Raw genomic sequence first — 15,175 nt, 5'->3', positions numbered from 1 at the left:
ACCCTGCTTTGGCCACCTGGGAGAGGGGCTGCCCTGACCTTGGTCTATATACAGATTCTCCACTGTCTACTGCAGCGTTTCCCAGAAGGGAAAACTCAGAGTGTCTTCAGCAAAGACTTCCAGGTGGAATTGCTAGTCAGGGGGAGGCCTCTGTTTGCCTCTTGGGAAAATGTACTTCCTACATAACTTTTCAAGACAAGCCAGCAAAATAGCTCACTTAGACAGTGTGCTGCTTTGCCATATGAGTGACCCAGTTTCGAGCCTGGCTTCCACTGCATTGAAAAAAATATCTGTACTGTGGTCTCTTTTTTTCTCTCTCTCTCTCTCTGCCTCTATGTAAAGAGAGAGAATTTTTCAAGGCTTAAGTCTGATTAAAAGAAACCTAGACAATCCCTCCTCTGCTGTTATTGCTCAGAAATCTGCTGGCACCCTGGACAACTCAGAGCTCCTCATTGTTTCTTCCTCTGGATGGGGCTGCTGCCTCTTGATGGCAGAGCTTCCTAAGTAGCTCGCTGACAGTGCGTGGCCCTCACCCTGCCCACCCTGGCCTTTGGCTCCCTGCTTGAGCTGCCCTTGTTGACTCCAGAGCGGAGAGGTTTTTGAGGGCCCAAGACTTGCTTTGAGGACAGTCTCTGTCCTTGTGGAACCCCTAGGTGCCTACAGAGGACATGGACCAGAAGCCCTTGGGCGGGACAAAGATGGACAAAGACATCCTGGCCCGCACCCTCCAGCGACTGCGCAGTGGACTGATCCACAAGCAGGTGGCCTCAGGAAGGGAGTTCAAAGGTCGCCCTTTCAACAGCAAGCCCGAACTCATCCACTTCAAGGTCAGTCCACCAAGGGTCTGCCCAGGCCAGGGAGGAGGAGGGAATGCAGCACTGCTGTCCTTTTCAGATGCTGAATGTCTCACTGGGCAGTGTGACCCCGGCCCCTCTCCAAGAGGGTCAAATGACTGAGGTCACATCAACCAGGCCTTGCAGTATGAACCTGGCATTTTTCCCACCCCTGACTCATCCTGCAGAGGCAGGGGCCAGCCCTGGACCCCACTATGTCAACACCCTTCTCAGCTCCCTATCTGGGGTCCCAGTAAGTTGCTTCTAGCCTCAGTGGCCAGGACTCTTCTAGGTCAGGGACCCCACCCTGCTCTTCACACACACTGTAGGACCACCTAGGGAATGGTTCCCAAGGCCTTCAGCGTCCACCACTGTCTCCTAGCGTCTGTTCAACTGCCCCTGTGACCACTTATCTGCTATCTCTAGGACTTTGATATTGGCAAAGTATACAAGAAGAAGATCACTCTGGTCAATGCCACCTACACAATCAACTACTGCAAGCTGGTGGGCGTGGAGGAGCACCTGCGGGACTTCATCCACATCGAGTAGGTGGCCCACCTGAAGTCTGTGCAGGGCCTGTGCTTCAGCAGCCCTTGGTTTGAGCCAGGGCGAGCATCTGGCTCAAATTTCTATGAGGAGTTTGTGAAGGTGACCCCTCTTGCCACCTGTGTTGAAGTCCTCTAAGGCCATCTTGGCTTGTCCACCAAGTGCTCCTTATCAGTAGGATTTGACATGGATGATTCCCTGGTGAGGGCTGCAGAGATAGATCAGCATATTGGAGCATGGGCTTTGCATGCCTAAAAGCCCAAGTTTGGTCCACAGTGCCATCATATGCCAGAGCTAAGCACTGCTTTGGTCTGTCTGTCTGTCTCTCTCTCTCATAAAAAAAAAGAAAATTAATAAATAGACCGGGCGGTGGCACAGCAGATTAAGCTCACATAGTATAAAGTGCAAGGACCCTCACAAGGATCCCAGTTCAAGCCCCTGATTCCCCACCTGCACGGGGCTCACTTCACAAGCAGTAAAGCGAGTCTACAGGTGTCTATCTTTCTCTCTCCCTCTCTATCTTTCCATCCTCTCTCAATTTCTCTCTGTCCTACCTAATAAAAAATGGAAAAAATGGTCACAAGGAGCAGTGGATTCAGTGCAGGCACTGAGCCCGAGCGATAATCCTGGAGGAAAAAAATCAATAAATAAGGGGGCCAGGCAGTGGTGCACTTGGTAAAGCAGACATGTTGCAGGTCCCCACCTGCAGGGGTGGAAGCTACATGAGTGGTGAAGTAGTGTTCTGTCTCTTTTTCTCTCTCCATCTCTATCTCTTCCTCCCTTCTCAATTTCTGTCTCTTTTCAATACATAAATACAATATTTAATTAATAAATAAACATTATGGAAGGCAGAAGGTCAATCTTGTGGAAAAAACATTGGATTCTCAAGCATGAGATCCTGAATTTGCTCTCCAGCATCATATGTGCTGAAGTGATGCTCCGGTTCCTTCTCTCTTTCTCTCTCTATGTATATATCCTCAGAATCTCTGCAGCCTGCCACCAAAATGCTTCCCTTCCCCTGTGAAAATTCTGAATTTGCTTCTGTCCAGTGCATGGGGACATTACCTGTCTGGAAATATTTTATATTAAAATTTTAGTGGAGGGCAAGGAAGATAGCATAATAGTTATGCAAATAGACTATCATGCCTGAAACTCCAATGCCCCAGGTTCCCACCATAAGCCAAAGCTGAGCAATGCTTTGGTAAAAATATAAGTTTTAAGTGTATATGTTTCATTTTATTAGATATTTATTTAGTTGAGGGAGAAAGGTTCAGGACATTACACTGGTATATGCAATGCTGAGGATCAAACTCATGATCTCATTCTTGCATAAGTCAGGCCCTTTGTCCACTGCATACGTCCTGAGCTACTAGTTTCTATATTTCTTTTTTTTTAAATATTTATTTATTTATTCCCTTTTGTTGCCCGTGTTGTTTTATTGTGGTAGTTATTATTGTTGTTATTGATGTCGTTGTTGTTGGATAGGACAGAGAAATGGAGAGAGGAGGGGAAGACAGGGAGGAGGAGAGAAAGATTGCGAAGCGATTCCCCTGCAGGTAGGGAGCCGGGGGCTCGAACCGGGATCCTTATGCTGGTCCTTGCAGTTTCTGTACTTCTAATGCAGGTACAGAAGATAAAATCAAGAAGCCAGTTTCAAGCCCCCAGTCCCTACCTACAGGGGAAGGCTTCACAAGCAGTGCTGCAGGTGTCTGTCTCCATCTCTATCTCCCCCTTCTCTTTCAATTTCTCTCTGTCTCTATCCAAAATAAACAAGACTCAATGTTATGTGTTTCCTATTAGCTGGGCACTGGGAGGCTTGAGTGAGGGAACCCAGAAGACCAGCTCAGAACCATGCCAGGCCCCAGCTGTTCTACACAAGTGACTCCAGCCTGATTATGTCATCTGTGTATTAAGAAGGGGTGGGGGGTCTCCTGCATGTAGATCTAATTACATGTGCTCTGTGAATCATTGTACCTACAGCTTTGACCCCCCTGGCCCAATGTCAGCCGGCATGTCCTGTGAAATGCTTGTCACCTTCAAGCCCATGGTGAGTGTCACCACTCCAGAGCCAAGTGATGCAAAAGAGGAGTTTCCTCGACCCCTCATGAGGACCAGGGCAGTGGGTGGAATCCAGATCTCTGCTGCTACTTGCCCAGGCTCTGCTGAAGGTCACAATGGAGGAGGGGCTTGCTTGGCATCTCATAGGAGACACACACAACCTGTTTTGCTGGGTTTTTCCCCAAATCATATTCAACGCCCTTCTGAAGCACCAGGCAGACCACAAGACACTTCTCTGGGTCACTAGCAGGCCTCCTCTCTTCATGCTTTTTCATCTGGAGTGTGCTAGAACATTCCTGTATGTGACCCCTCATGAGACACACTGCAGACCCTTTCCGTATAATGCCAGCAACTCTGCAGTTGGCCACAGCTCAGGTCCTGAAAATGCAGCTGGCAGGTGTTGCTGGACAAAGTTACCAATGTTGATGGAGCTTGTGGTGGCTATTCATTCCAGATCAACAAGGACATGGAAGGCAGTGTCTCATTTCTGGCTCAGACGGGTGCATTTTCTATCCCGCTGAAGTGTTCCACAAAGAAGTGCTCTGTAAGTCTGGGGGTGAGAGGCCCATCTGAGCTGGCCCCTGGGAGCATTCTGGTTGGGAGCCCCCATATGGAGAGTGGGTGTCCTAAAGGAGGTGGGGAGAGGGCAGACGGCAGGATCTCAAGACTCCCAACACTGGCTCAGTTGGGGGTGCTGAACACTATGGGAAAATGAGCCCTTTGTTCTCATGCTGGAAAATACAGATATTTCTGGGCTGAGGAGACAGCATAATGGTTATTTAAGAAGCCTGAGGCTCTGGGGTCCTAGGTTCAACCCCCAGCACCACCATAACGAAGAACTGAGCAGTGGCCTCATCAAAAAAGAAAGAAAATACAGATATTTCCTACACCAGATGGAGCCTGGTGTCTGCTGATGAGACTGGGGCCTTGAGTCAACTCTGTGGTCTGTTGTTAAAATTCTTAGGCTCTTGCCATGCGGGTTAGCTTCATGGGCGGGTAACAGAGACGTGGAGACAACAGCTGGGCAGGGAAGCTGTATTTCTTTATTCAGGAACAACGATTCATAAACTAAGACAAACTAATCACCAAACAGAACTCTGCTGTCTCTTTGCGGCGGCACAAGCACTCTCTCTTACTCTCGAACTCAGGAACTCAGGAACTCTCGAACTCTCGAACTCTGAAACTCTTCCACTGTAGAACTCTCTCTTACTCTGTAACTCTGAAACTCTCGAACTCAGGAACCCTCTGTCGGGGTTCCTTGGGGCGGGGCCAAGCGGGCCGCGAAATTAACTGGACTGATCCAATTCTCTTGGCGGGGGAGGGCTAGAACAAATCAATGTAAAGCATATGACAATTCCCCCTTTTCTTTTTAACTAAATGACTATAGCATCAAGGGTGTGGGGTGAACAGAAACATATATCATACAGGCATTTTTAAAAAAGAAACTGGCACAAACATGGAGAAACATGCAAGCGACAAGAACCAGTGTGCTGCTAAGGGAAGGCCTGAGGGGGCCATATCTGCCTCTGTGGGCTAAACTTTATCAGCTTAAAAAAACATTTCTTGTCTCTGGGGGGCGTACTTGCCTCAACGGGCATTTGCATGGGGGCGGGGAACGGCCTAGAGTCCCAAAGGCAGCTGGCTGCAACTTACTTACTATGAAACAAAACTTGTTATTAGCATATCTACTGCACGATCCAACGTTTCTAATAGAGAAGGAATTTGAGACTTTTACATATCAACAACATCTTTTAACCTTTTGTTACACCCATTCAAGATGGAGACACACCCTAGGTGTGGGCCGGAGAGGAAACCTCAGGCATGAGAATAATTAGCATAGCCATTGTGTGATCTACCATTTCTAATAGAGAAGGTAGTGGAGAGTTTTACATATCAACAAGTCTATTTAACCTTTTGTTTAGACCAACTTAGTTAAAATATATTGCTTGTTAACTAATTTTTACCTTAGACTTTAAATGTAAGTTAATTTTATCTTTATGAGAATTACGTTGAAAACCTTTTTCATTTAATTTTGACTAGTAAGAATTTAGCCTTAAAGTTACTGTTTACCAAACTTTAAACATATACATAAACATGGTCATTAATACACAAGGAGAGAAACCTTTGTTATGAAGACATGTCATTTTAAACACGAATTTAAATCTGTACTGTCTTAGTTGTTGGGGGGGGGTTCACCATCCGGAGGTGGCTTCCCGCGCAGCTTTACTTCTAGGAATTGCAGGTTGCGATCTCTGCACAAATCTCTGCATACTCCAGCTTGTCTGTCTTCAGACCAGACCGGCGGCTGGAGATCTCGTGTGCCCAGTTTCGGCAGGGAGCCCGGGGGTCCGGGAGGCCCGGGATGGTTCCAGAATTTATAGCAAGAGGGCAGGCAGGCCAGTTTTGTAGAAGGTGTGGGCCTAGGTGCCCAGGGGTGGCGGCCATGATAGGCCGCCACGGCCCTGCCCCATGGCCCTGCCATGTCTGCTGCCCTGCTCGCAGTGGCCGAGCAGTGTGGAGGGATCACGCGTCCAGTGCCCTGCGCCACACGGTGGAGAGCCAGCTCCTGTGGGCTGGCCTCAGGCTCTTGTGTGTTGGCATCGGGCTCTTGTGTGGTGGCATCGGGCTCCTGCGGGCTGCGGGGCTGCGGGGCTGCAGGCGCGGTGCACGGGGTTGTCTGGGCGCAGCCGGCTGGCTGGCTGTTTAACCAGGTGGAAATGGCAGCTCCGCACCTCGCCTCCCTCCTGCTGGCTCTTCCCGCTGGCTGTTCTGAGTTTGCCCGAGCGAGTGGAAACCACAGAGTGGTCCAGAGATAAATGTTCCAGAAACAGCAAAACAGTCTCGTGAAGAAAGAGCAGAGGCCTTTGGAGATCTCTTCGCAAGCAGAAGAGAAGGCCATAGTGCATAGGTAGCCAAATTGTCTTTACTTATCTGAGAGATGCGCAGGTCAGGTCCACGTGGGCGCCATTTGTTGTTAAAATTCGTAGGCTCTTGCCGTGCGGGTTAGCTTCACCGGCGGGTAACAGAGACGCGGAGACAACGGCTGGGCAGGGAAGCTGTATTTCTTTATTCAGGAACAACAATTCATAAACTAAGACAAACTAATCACCAAACAGAACTCTGCTGTCTCTTTGCAGCGGCACAAGCACTCTCTCTTACTCTTGAACTCAGGAACTCTCGAACTCTCGAACTCTGAAACTCTTCCACTGTGGAACTCTCTCTTACTCTGTAACTCTGAAACTCTCGAACTCAGGAACCCTCTGTCGGGGTTCCTTGGGGCGGGGCCAAGCGGGCCGCGAAATTAACTGGACTGATCCAATTCTCTTGGTGGGGGAGGGCTAGAACAAACCAATGTAAAGCATACGACAGTGGTCCCCTTCATCCACTGTTTGTTCCCCTATTTTAGCCAGTCATCATGTTGTGCATTACACCCTCAGAACTTACTCACCTTCTAACTGAAGTTAGGAGTCTGTTCCTTTTGACCAACTTTGCCCATTGCCTCCATCCTTCACCCCCAACCTCTGAAAACCACAATCTGTCCTCTGTATATTTGAGTTTTTTTCTACATCAGGGTTATTTGTGGCTTTTTTTTTTTTTTATAGAGGATAAGATACAGAGAGCTAGAAAGGGAGACAGAAAGAAACAGAGATAACTGCAGCACTGCTCCAGCAATCATGAGAATTCCCCTAGCAAGTTGGGGCCAGGGGTTTGAACATAAATATTTGAAAATGGTTATGTGTGTGTTATGCCTGGTTAAGACCCCACCTGATTGCTTAAATTCCGTTTTTTGTTTTGTTTTTTTTGGCTTGGACTTTGGACCTGCATGATTCTAGTTCTCTTGCCTGACTTGATTTTTAAAAATAAAATTAAATAATTTTTATTTCTTTATAACATACCTGTACATTTTTTTCAATTTAAAAATTTTTTTACTATATTTATTTATTTATTGGATACAGACAGCCAGAAATCTAGAGAGCAAAACAGAGAAACACCTGCACTTCACTGTGAAGTTTCCAGCCTGCAGGTGGGGGCCAAGGGCTTGAACCTGGGACCTTGCACACTGTAGTGTGTGTGCTTAACCAGGTGCGCCACCACCTGCCTCCTTTTTTCAATTTTTTTAAATAGCCCTGCCTTTACATCCTTTTTGAATCACCCCATATCATTACTACTAATTGATGTCTTTCATTTTTATGTCTTCTCTCTCTTTTTTAATTTTTTTATTATTTATTTTCCCTTTTGTTGCCCTTGTTGTTTTTTATTGTTGTTGTATTTATTATTGTTGTTGTGGTTGATGTCATCATTTTTGGATAGGACAGAGAGAAATGGAGAGAGGAAGGGAAGACAGAGGGGGAGAGAAAGATAAAAATCTGCAGACCTGCTTCACCACTTGTGAAGCGACTCCCCTGCAGGTGGGGAGCAGGGGCTCGAACCAGGATCCTTACACAGGTCCTTGTGCTTCGCGCCAAGTGCACTTAACCTGCTCTACTACTGCCAGACCCACTCTTTTTATTTTCCCTTTTGTTGCCCTTGTTGTCTTTTTGTTGTTGTTGTTGTTGCTATTGTTGTTATTGATGTTGTCGTTGTTGGATAGGACAGAGAGAAATGGAGAGAGGAGGGGAAGACAGAGAGGGGGAGAGAAAGATAGACACCTGCAGACCTGCTTCACCGCCTGTGAAGCGTCTCCACTGCAGATGGGGAGCCAGGGGCTGAACCAGGATCCTTAGGCCAGTCCTTGAACTTTGCGCCACGGGGGCTTAACCCGCTGCATTACCGCCCGACTCCCTTCTTTTTTTTTTTTCAGTTATTTTTTTTTATCACTCCTGTCATCAAAAGTCTGTGTCCCCACCCACCCCCATAGATAACCACTATAGTTCTCCCACATTCTTAGAAATAGGTAGAAAATTTTTTTCACATTCATATAATCAATTCTTTATATTCCATTTATATTTATAATGTCTGCTTTCAATGTCTGCATATATCATTTTCATATTTCGCATGAGTGAAACCATCTGTAGTTGTCCTTTACCTCCTTACTTGTTTCACTAAGCATAATCTCCAATCCATTCATTTATCCCAAAGGATACTATATCATCGGGGCTGAACAGTAGGACAGCAAGTTAAGTGTACATGACACAAAGCACAAGGACAGACAAACCCCGTCTCTCCACCTGCAGGGGGTTGCTTCATAAGTGGTGAAGCAGGTCTGCAAGTATCTATCTCTCCCTCCCCCCCTCTGTCTTCCCCTCCTCTCTCGATTTCTCTCTGTCCTATCCAACAACAATGACAGCAGTAGCAGCAATAATAATAACAACAATGATAAACAACAAGGGCAACAAAAGAGAAAAAAAATAGCCTCCAGAAGCAGTGGATTCATAAGCAGGCACCAAGCCCCAGCGATAACCCTGGAGGGAGAAAAAAAAAAAAAAGATACTATATCATCTTTTTTTATTCTATTGAGTATATGTCCCATAACTTTCTTATCATTCATCTGTTGAAGGACATTTTGGTGTTTCCAGGTTTTTGCTATTGTAAATAAAGTCACTATGAACATGAGAATGCATCTGTCCCTTCAAATCAGTGTTATTATATCTTTTGAGTTTATGCCTAGTAGTGGAATTGCTGGATTGTATGGCATTTCCATTTGTATTTGTTCTCCATAGTGGTTGTACCAGTTTGCATCCCCACCAGCAGTGTAGCAGAGTTCCTCTCTCTCCACATCTTCTCCAACACTTACCTTCTCTTGTTTTATTGATGGAGCCCATTCTCACGGGTGTGAGGTGGAATCTCAATGTGGTTTTGATTTGCATTTTCCTGATGATGAGTGGAGTATTTCCACATATATCTGTAGGTCATGTGTGGCCATTTTTTCCCTCTTATTTATTTATTTATTTATTTGAGAGGCTAGAGAGCAATTGGGGGGGAGGCAGAGAGAGAGAGACCGCTTCAGACTTTCTTCCCCTCTGTAGCTGGGAAGCAGTAGACTCGAACCTGGGTCCTTGCCCATGACAATGTGTGCACTCAACCCAGTATGCCACTGCCTGCCCTCCTGCTTTTGGTTCTTTTGCATATATGTCCAGAGGTAGGATTGCAAGGTTATAGAGGAATTCTACTCTTTGTTTGTTTTTTGAGGAAATACCATACTGTTTTCCACAAAGGCCAAATAATTTTTCATTCATGCTGACAGTACGATAAGAGTTTGGATTTCTCCACATCCTCACCAATACTTGTCACTTCCTAGTTATTGATAGTAACATTTCTAGTGGCCATGAGCCTATCTCATATTATAGTTTCAGTTCACATTGCCATAATAATCAGTGATATTGAGCATCTTATCATGTATATGTTAGCCATGTATGTCTTCTTTGTAGAATGTCTATTCAAGTTTTTTACCCTTTTTTCAAGGTATTTTAAGGGTGGGTTTTTTTCATTAATTTTGGATAGAAAGAAAGAGGGGAAAAATTGAGAGGGAACAGGAGATAGGGAGAGAGACAGAGAAACACTTCCAAATCTGCCTCACTGCTCAAGAAGCTTCCTCACTGCAGATGGGAGTTCAACCAGATGCACCATCTTTGTGTTGATTTCTGGCTCTATTATTATTTTTTTCTACCAGAGCACTGCTAAGCTCTCGCTTATGGTGATGCAAGGGATTGAATTTGGGGCTTTGGACCTCAGGCATGAGAATCTGTTTGCATAACCATTATGCTATTTACCCTCACGCTTTGTTAATGATTTCTAACTTAATCTTTTTGGGTTTAGAAAAGATGGTCTGTATGCCACTTACATTTTTTTTTATTTAATGAGTCTAATTTGTGGTCTAGTGTTTGCTCTATCCTGAAAACGTCTCTGTGTACTTGAAGAGAGCATGTGTACTCAACAGAGTGCAGTGACCTCCTTCAAGTGCCAAGGCTTGGGGCCTTGCATACTGTCTGAACATTTGCTTCCTTCCTTACTGCTTTCTGTATGTTCTGACTGCTGTTGTGAGAGGGTTCTTTTAGGATAGTTTGTCTCCCCTCCACTCCATCAAGTGTGACTTCATGTGTATATTTTCATGATCTGGTATTAGGTGTGTTAATGTTTATAACTGTTTTATCTTCTTACTGTAGTGAACCCTTCAGTACTATGTGAGCACTGATCTTTCATAATTATCTCCTTAGTTCTGTCTTTTCCAAAATGTCTCCTAATTGAACTCATGCAGCCTTCTCAGATTGACTCCTTCCACTTAGTAATATGTGTTTCAGGTCCCTTTGTGTCTTGACAGCTTATCATTTTTAGCTGGTTTGACATTTATTGATTTGTTTATTTGTTTATTCTGGATAAAAACAGGTGAATTGAAAGGAATGGAAGAGATGGGGTAAAGAGGGAGAGAAAGAGACAGAGATACCTGCAGCATTACATCACCTGCAGGTGGGGACTGGGGGTTTGAACCCAGTCCTTGTTCACTATAATGATTCACTCTACCAGGTGTGCCACCACCCAGCCCCCTGCTGGATTGAAGTTTTTAAAAGCTGGGCTCAGGCCATGCTTGGCACCAAAGGAAGCTCCACAAGCAGTACAGTAATGTGGTATATCTCCATCTCTTTCTGTGTTTCTCCCCACTCTTTTCCTCTCTGAGACTTAAAGAAAATAAATTAACAAATGAATGCGACAGAAGGGTCAGAGAGATAGAGCACCAGGTTGGGCCTGGCTCTGTGTATGATCCAAGTCTGAGCCATGGAAATCCATGAGCAGTGCTGTGGCGTTGCATGGGGCTTCAGTGTTACCATCTCTCCCCCCCCACCACCCCCCACCCTCCGCACTGAATGAGAAAGTGCCCCAGAGCAGAGTCTACAAACACACAAGCAAAGCATGAGCCTGAGGGCTCCCATTTTTCCTGATCAGCACACAGGTCTGCAATTCCTAGGTTATATATGGTTTGTGTTCCAGACACGGGGGTGGGGGGGCATCGGGCGGGGCATGATAATAACACCCGGTTCCTTGAGTCCCCAGGGGGCTGCAGATGACATGTGGGAGAGTTGGCTGGCAGCCTAGGGCTCAGTCACCCTCACTCACCGGCCCCCTTGGCAGTTGTCCTTGGACAAAGAGCTAATTGACTTCGGCAGCTATGTGGTGGGCGAGACAACATCACGGGTCATCACACTGTCCAATATCGGCGGCTTAGGCACCAGATTCAAGTTTCTTCGTGCATCAGAGCCCTGCGACATGGGCTCCCACCTGATTCTGAAAACAGTGAGTGTGCTGCTGGTCTCAGCCCAGCATTCAGGTGTGCTGGATGCTCAGCATCCCCTCTGAGCTGGTGAGGGCCGGGTGGTGATGGGAGCCAGGTGCAGGAGAGGGGGGTGGACACTCTTGTCATCTCAGTAAAAGAGGTGGGGCTCTGCGTGGAGGACACCTAGGGCCACAAAGCTACAGACACGACGGGTAGCAGGACAGGACCCCTTAGAGCATGTGGCAGGGAAGAGGCATGGGCACCAGGACCCCCCTTCTTCTGGGGTACATGCTTCAACATAATCACAGTTACACAACCTAAAAACCACACTCCTGCCCTGTGTGTGCACCTTCCCCAAAGGTATGAGGTGAGCCTTTGTCCTTTTGTGGGATATATGACTAATGGAAAGAGCCTGGCACATGTGTTACCATGCACAGGGAACCAGGTTCAAACCCCACCCCCACCTACAGGGGTGAAACTTCACAAGCGTTGAAGTACTCTCCCCCCCCCCCCGTAGTCTTCCTTTAAATTTCTGTCTCTATCAAAACTATATCTATATGCATATGCATGCATACACACACATCTATCCATCCACCCACCAGGACTTATAGTAGATTCATAATACAGGCACTGAACCCCAGCAGTAACCCTGGTGACAATTTTTTAAATGAAAGGAGAGGGGAGAGAGGCAAAACAAAGCTAGGGCTCATAGGGACCAAAAGATAGCTCACCAGGTAGGGTGCCTGCCTTGTCATGCAGGTGGCCCAGATTCAAGCCCCAACACTACATGGAGGTGCCGTGACACGGGGGTATGCTCCACTGCTGTGACATCTCTCCTGCTCTCTCTCAAGTAAAAGGAACAAAAACCTTAGCTTGGAACAATGAAAGTGTGAATGTGGAAGGCCACACATAGTACCATAAACAAATAAACAAGCATTCCAGGCCTCCAGGCACACAGGCAGAGAGAAAGGCAGAAGGTCCGAGTGAGTTTAGCCTTAGGCATCCCAGCCTTCAGAGGATATGAGCAAAGGGCTTCAGGAGGCAGCAGGAAGGGCCTGGGTAACAGCACAGTGCCAGCCGAACCCCCAGCTGAACCTCCTCCTGGGACAAACCATTGGGTCCCCAGAGTCCTGTGCATTCAGGAGAGGAGAGCCCACTGCCTGTAGTCCAGTGATCGCTCTCTGGGAGGCCTTCCAGAACTTGGGGGTCCAGGCAGGGTGCCCACCAATAAGAGGTCCCTGTCTTTTTCCTAGAGCAACATCTTCCCTTCTGAAGAAAGAGGCTTGTATGAAAAACCCCTCCCCAGCTTCTCTGAGCAGCTTGTGGAGGGCAACGAGTCCTCTATCCTGGAGGTGTTAAGCCAGAAGGAGTCTGGGAAGCAGTACAGCAAGGATGATGAGGACAGGCAGACTGGAGGTAAGGGGGCACCAGCCACAGGACCTTGGCCCCCACCCCAAGCTCACCCATCTGACAGCTGAGAGGAGGCCAGACTGAACAGGTGGTGGCCCTAAAAGGCAGCATTGGGGTGGTCCTTGCCCACCATTATCCTAGGTGCATTGAGGCACAGCATGTTGCCAGGGGGCTGGGTAGGTGCAGAATTTCTTTTTTTTTTTTTAATGTTTTATTATTTTTATTTATTTATTGGATAGACAGTCAGTAATTGAGAGGCCAGGGGGAGATAGGGAGAGAGAAAGAGAGACTTCTGCAGATTTGCTTCACTGCTCATGAAGCTTTTCCCCTGCAGGTGGAGGAGACCGGGGGTTCGAACCCCGGTCCTTGACATTGTAACATGTGCACTCAACCAGGTGCACCACTACCCAGCCCCCGGTGCAGAATTTCTTTTCTTTTCTTTTCTTTCCTTTTTTTTTTTTTAGCCAGAGCACTACTCATCTCTGGCTTATGGTGGTGCAGGAGATTGAACCTGGTATTTTGGAGCCTCAGGCATGAAATGTCTTTGCATAACCATTATGCTATTTACCCCCACCTGGTGCACAATTTCTCTAGGACTTTGTTTTTTGCTTTTTGTTTTATTTTTGTTTCTTTATTGGGGAATTAATGTTTTACATTCAACAGTAAATACAATAGTTTGTACATACATAACATTTCCCAATTTTCCATATAACAATACAACCCCCACTAGGTCTTCTGTCATGCTTCTTGGATCTGTATTCTCACACACCCCCACCACCCTAGAGTCTTTTACTTTGGTGTAATACACCAATTCCATTTCAGGTTCTACTTGTGTTTTCTCTTCTGATCTTGTTTTTCAACTTCTGCCTGAGAGTGAGATCATCCCATATTCATCCTTCTGTTTCTGACTTATTTCACTCAACATGATTTTTTCAAGGTCCATCCAAGATCGGCTGAAAATGGTGAAGTCACCTTTTTTACAGCTGAGTAGTATTCCATTGTGTATATATACCACAACTTGCTCAGCCACCCATCTGCTGCTGGACACCTGGGTTGCTTCCAGGTTTTGGCTATTACAAATTGTGCTGCCAAGAACATATGTGTACACAGATCTTTTTGGATGGATGTGTTGGGTTCCTTAGGATATATCCCCAGGAGTAGAATTGCAGGGTCATAGCGTAGGTCCATTTCTAGCCTTATGAGAGTTCTCCAGACGGTTCTCCACAGAGGTTGGGCCAATTTACATTCCCACCAGCAGTGCAGGAGGGTTCCTTTGACCCCACACCCTCTCCAGCATTTGCTGCTGTTACCTTTTCTGATGTATGACATTCTCACAGGAGTGAAGTGATATCTCATTGTTGTCTTTATTTGCATTTCTCTGACAATCAGAGACTTGGAGCATTTTTCATGTGTTTCTCAGCCTTTTGGATCTCTTCTGTGGTGAATATTCTGTCCAAGTCCTTCCCCCATTTTTGGATGGGGTTATTTGTTATCTTGTTGATGAGTCTGGCAAGCTCTTTATATATGTTGGTTATTAAACTCTTATCTGATGTATGGCATGTAAAGATCTTCTCCCATTCTGTGAGGGGTCTCTTGGTTTGGGTAGTGGTTTCTTTTGCTGTGAAGAAGCTTTTTAATTTGATGTAGTCCCATAGGTTTATACTTGCCTTAGTCTTCTTTGTAACTGGATTCGTTTCATTGAAAATGTCTTTAAAATTTATGCGGAAAAGAGTTCTGCCAATATTTTCCTCTAAGTATCTGATAGTTTCTGGTCTAACATCCAAGTCCTTGATCCACGTGGAATTTACTTTTGTATTTGGTGAAATACAGTGATTCAGTTTCATTCTTCTGCATGTTTCAACTCATTGTTTCCAACACCATTTGTTGAAGAGACTCTGCTTTCCCCATGTAATAGTCTGGGCCCCTTTGTCAAAGATTAGATGTCCATAGGTGTGGGGTTGTTCACTCTTTCGAAGAACCAACATTTACTTTCATTGATCTTTTGTATGGTTTTCTTATTTTCAATGTTATTGATTTCTGCCCTAACTTTAGTGATTTCTGTCCTTCTGGTTGCTTTAGGGTTCCTTTGTTGTTCTTCTTCTAGGTCTTTAAGATGTGCAAT

At 46.0% G+C, this 15,175-nt stretch overlaps 2 protein-coding genes across 5 annotated transcripts in view; one reads left to right on the top strand and one right to left on the bottom strand.

Annotated features, from left to right (window-relative positions):
• Positions 1–15,175, bottom strand: part of GABRD (gamma-aminobutyric acid type A receptor subunit delta) — a 110,677-nt gene that overhangs the window by 51,940 nt on the left and 43,562 nt on the right. The window lies entirely within an intron of this gene.
• Positions 1–15,175, top strand: part of CFAP74 (cilia and flagella associated protein 74) — a 79,945-nt gene that overhangs the window by 22,391 nt on the left and 42,379 nt on the right. For all 4 annotated transcript variants that reach the window (XM_060199884.1, XM_060199882.1, XM_060199883.1 and 1 more), the window contains 6 exons: positions 654–827; positions 1,260–1,378; positions 3,360–3,426; positions 3,892–3,981; positions 11,502–11,663; positions 12,897–13,059. In XM_060199884.1, the coding sequence (XP_060055867.1) occupies positions 654–827; positions 1,260–1,378; positions 3,360–3,426; positions 3,892–3,981; positions 11,502–11,663; positions 12,897–13,059 (775 nt within the window). The remainder of the gene's footprint in view (positions 1–653; positions 828–1,259; positions 1,379–3,359; positions 3,427–3,891; positions 3,982–11,501; positions 11,664–12,896; positions 13,060–15,175) is intronic.

The sequence above is a fragment of the Erinaceus europaeus genome, chromosome 10, assembly GCF_950295315.1.
Source record: "Erinaceus europaeus chromosome 10, mEriEur2.1, whole genome shotgun sequence".
NCBI classification, from domain to species: domain Eukaryota; kingdom Metazoa; phylum Chordata; class Mammalia; order Eulipotyphla; family Erinaceidae; genus Erinaceus; species Erinaceus europaeus.
The sequence above is the reverse complement of the archived record's forward strand: the minus strand, read 5'-3'. Positions and strand labels throughout refer to the sequence as shown.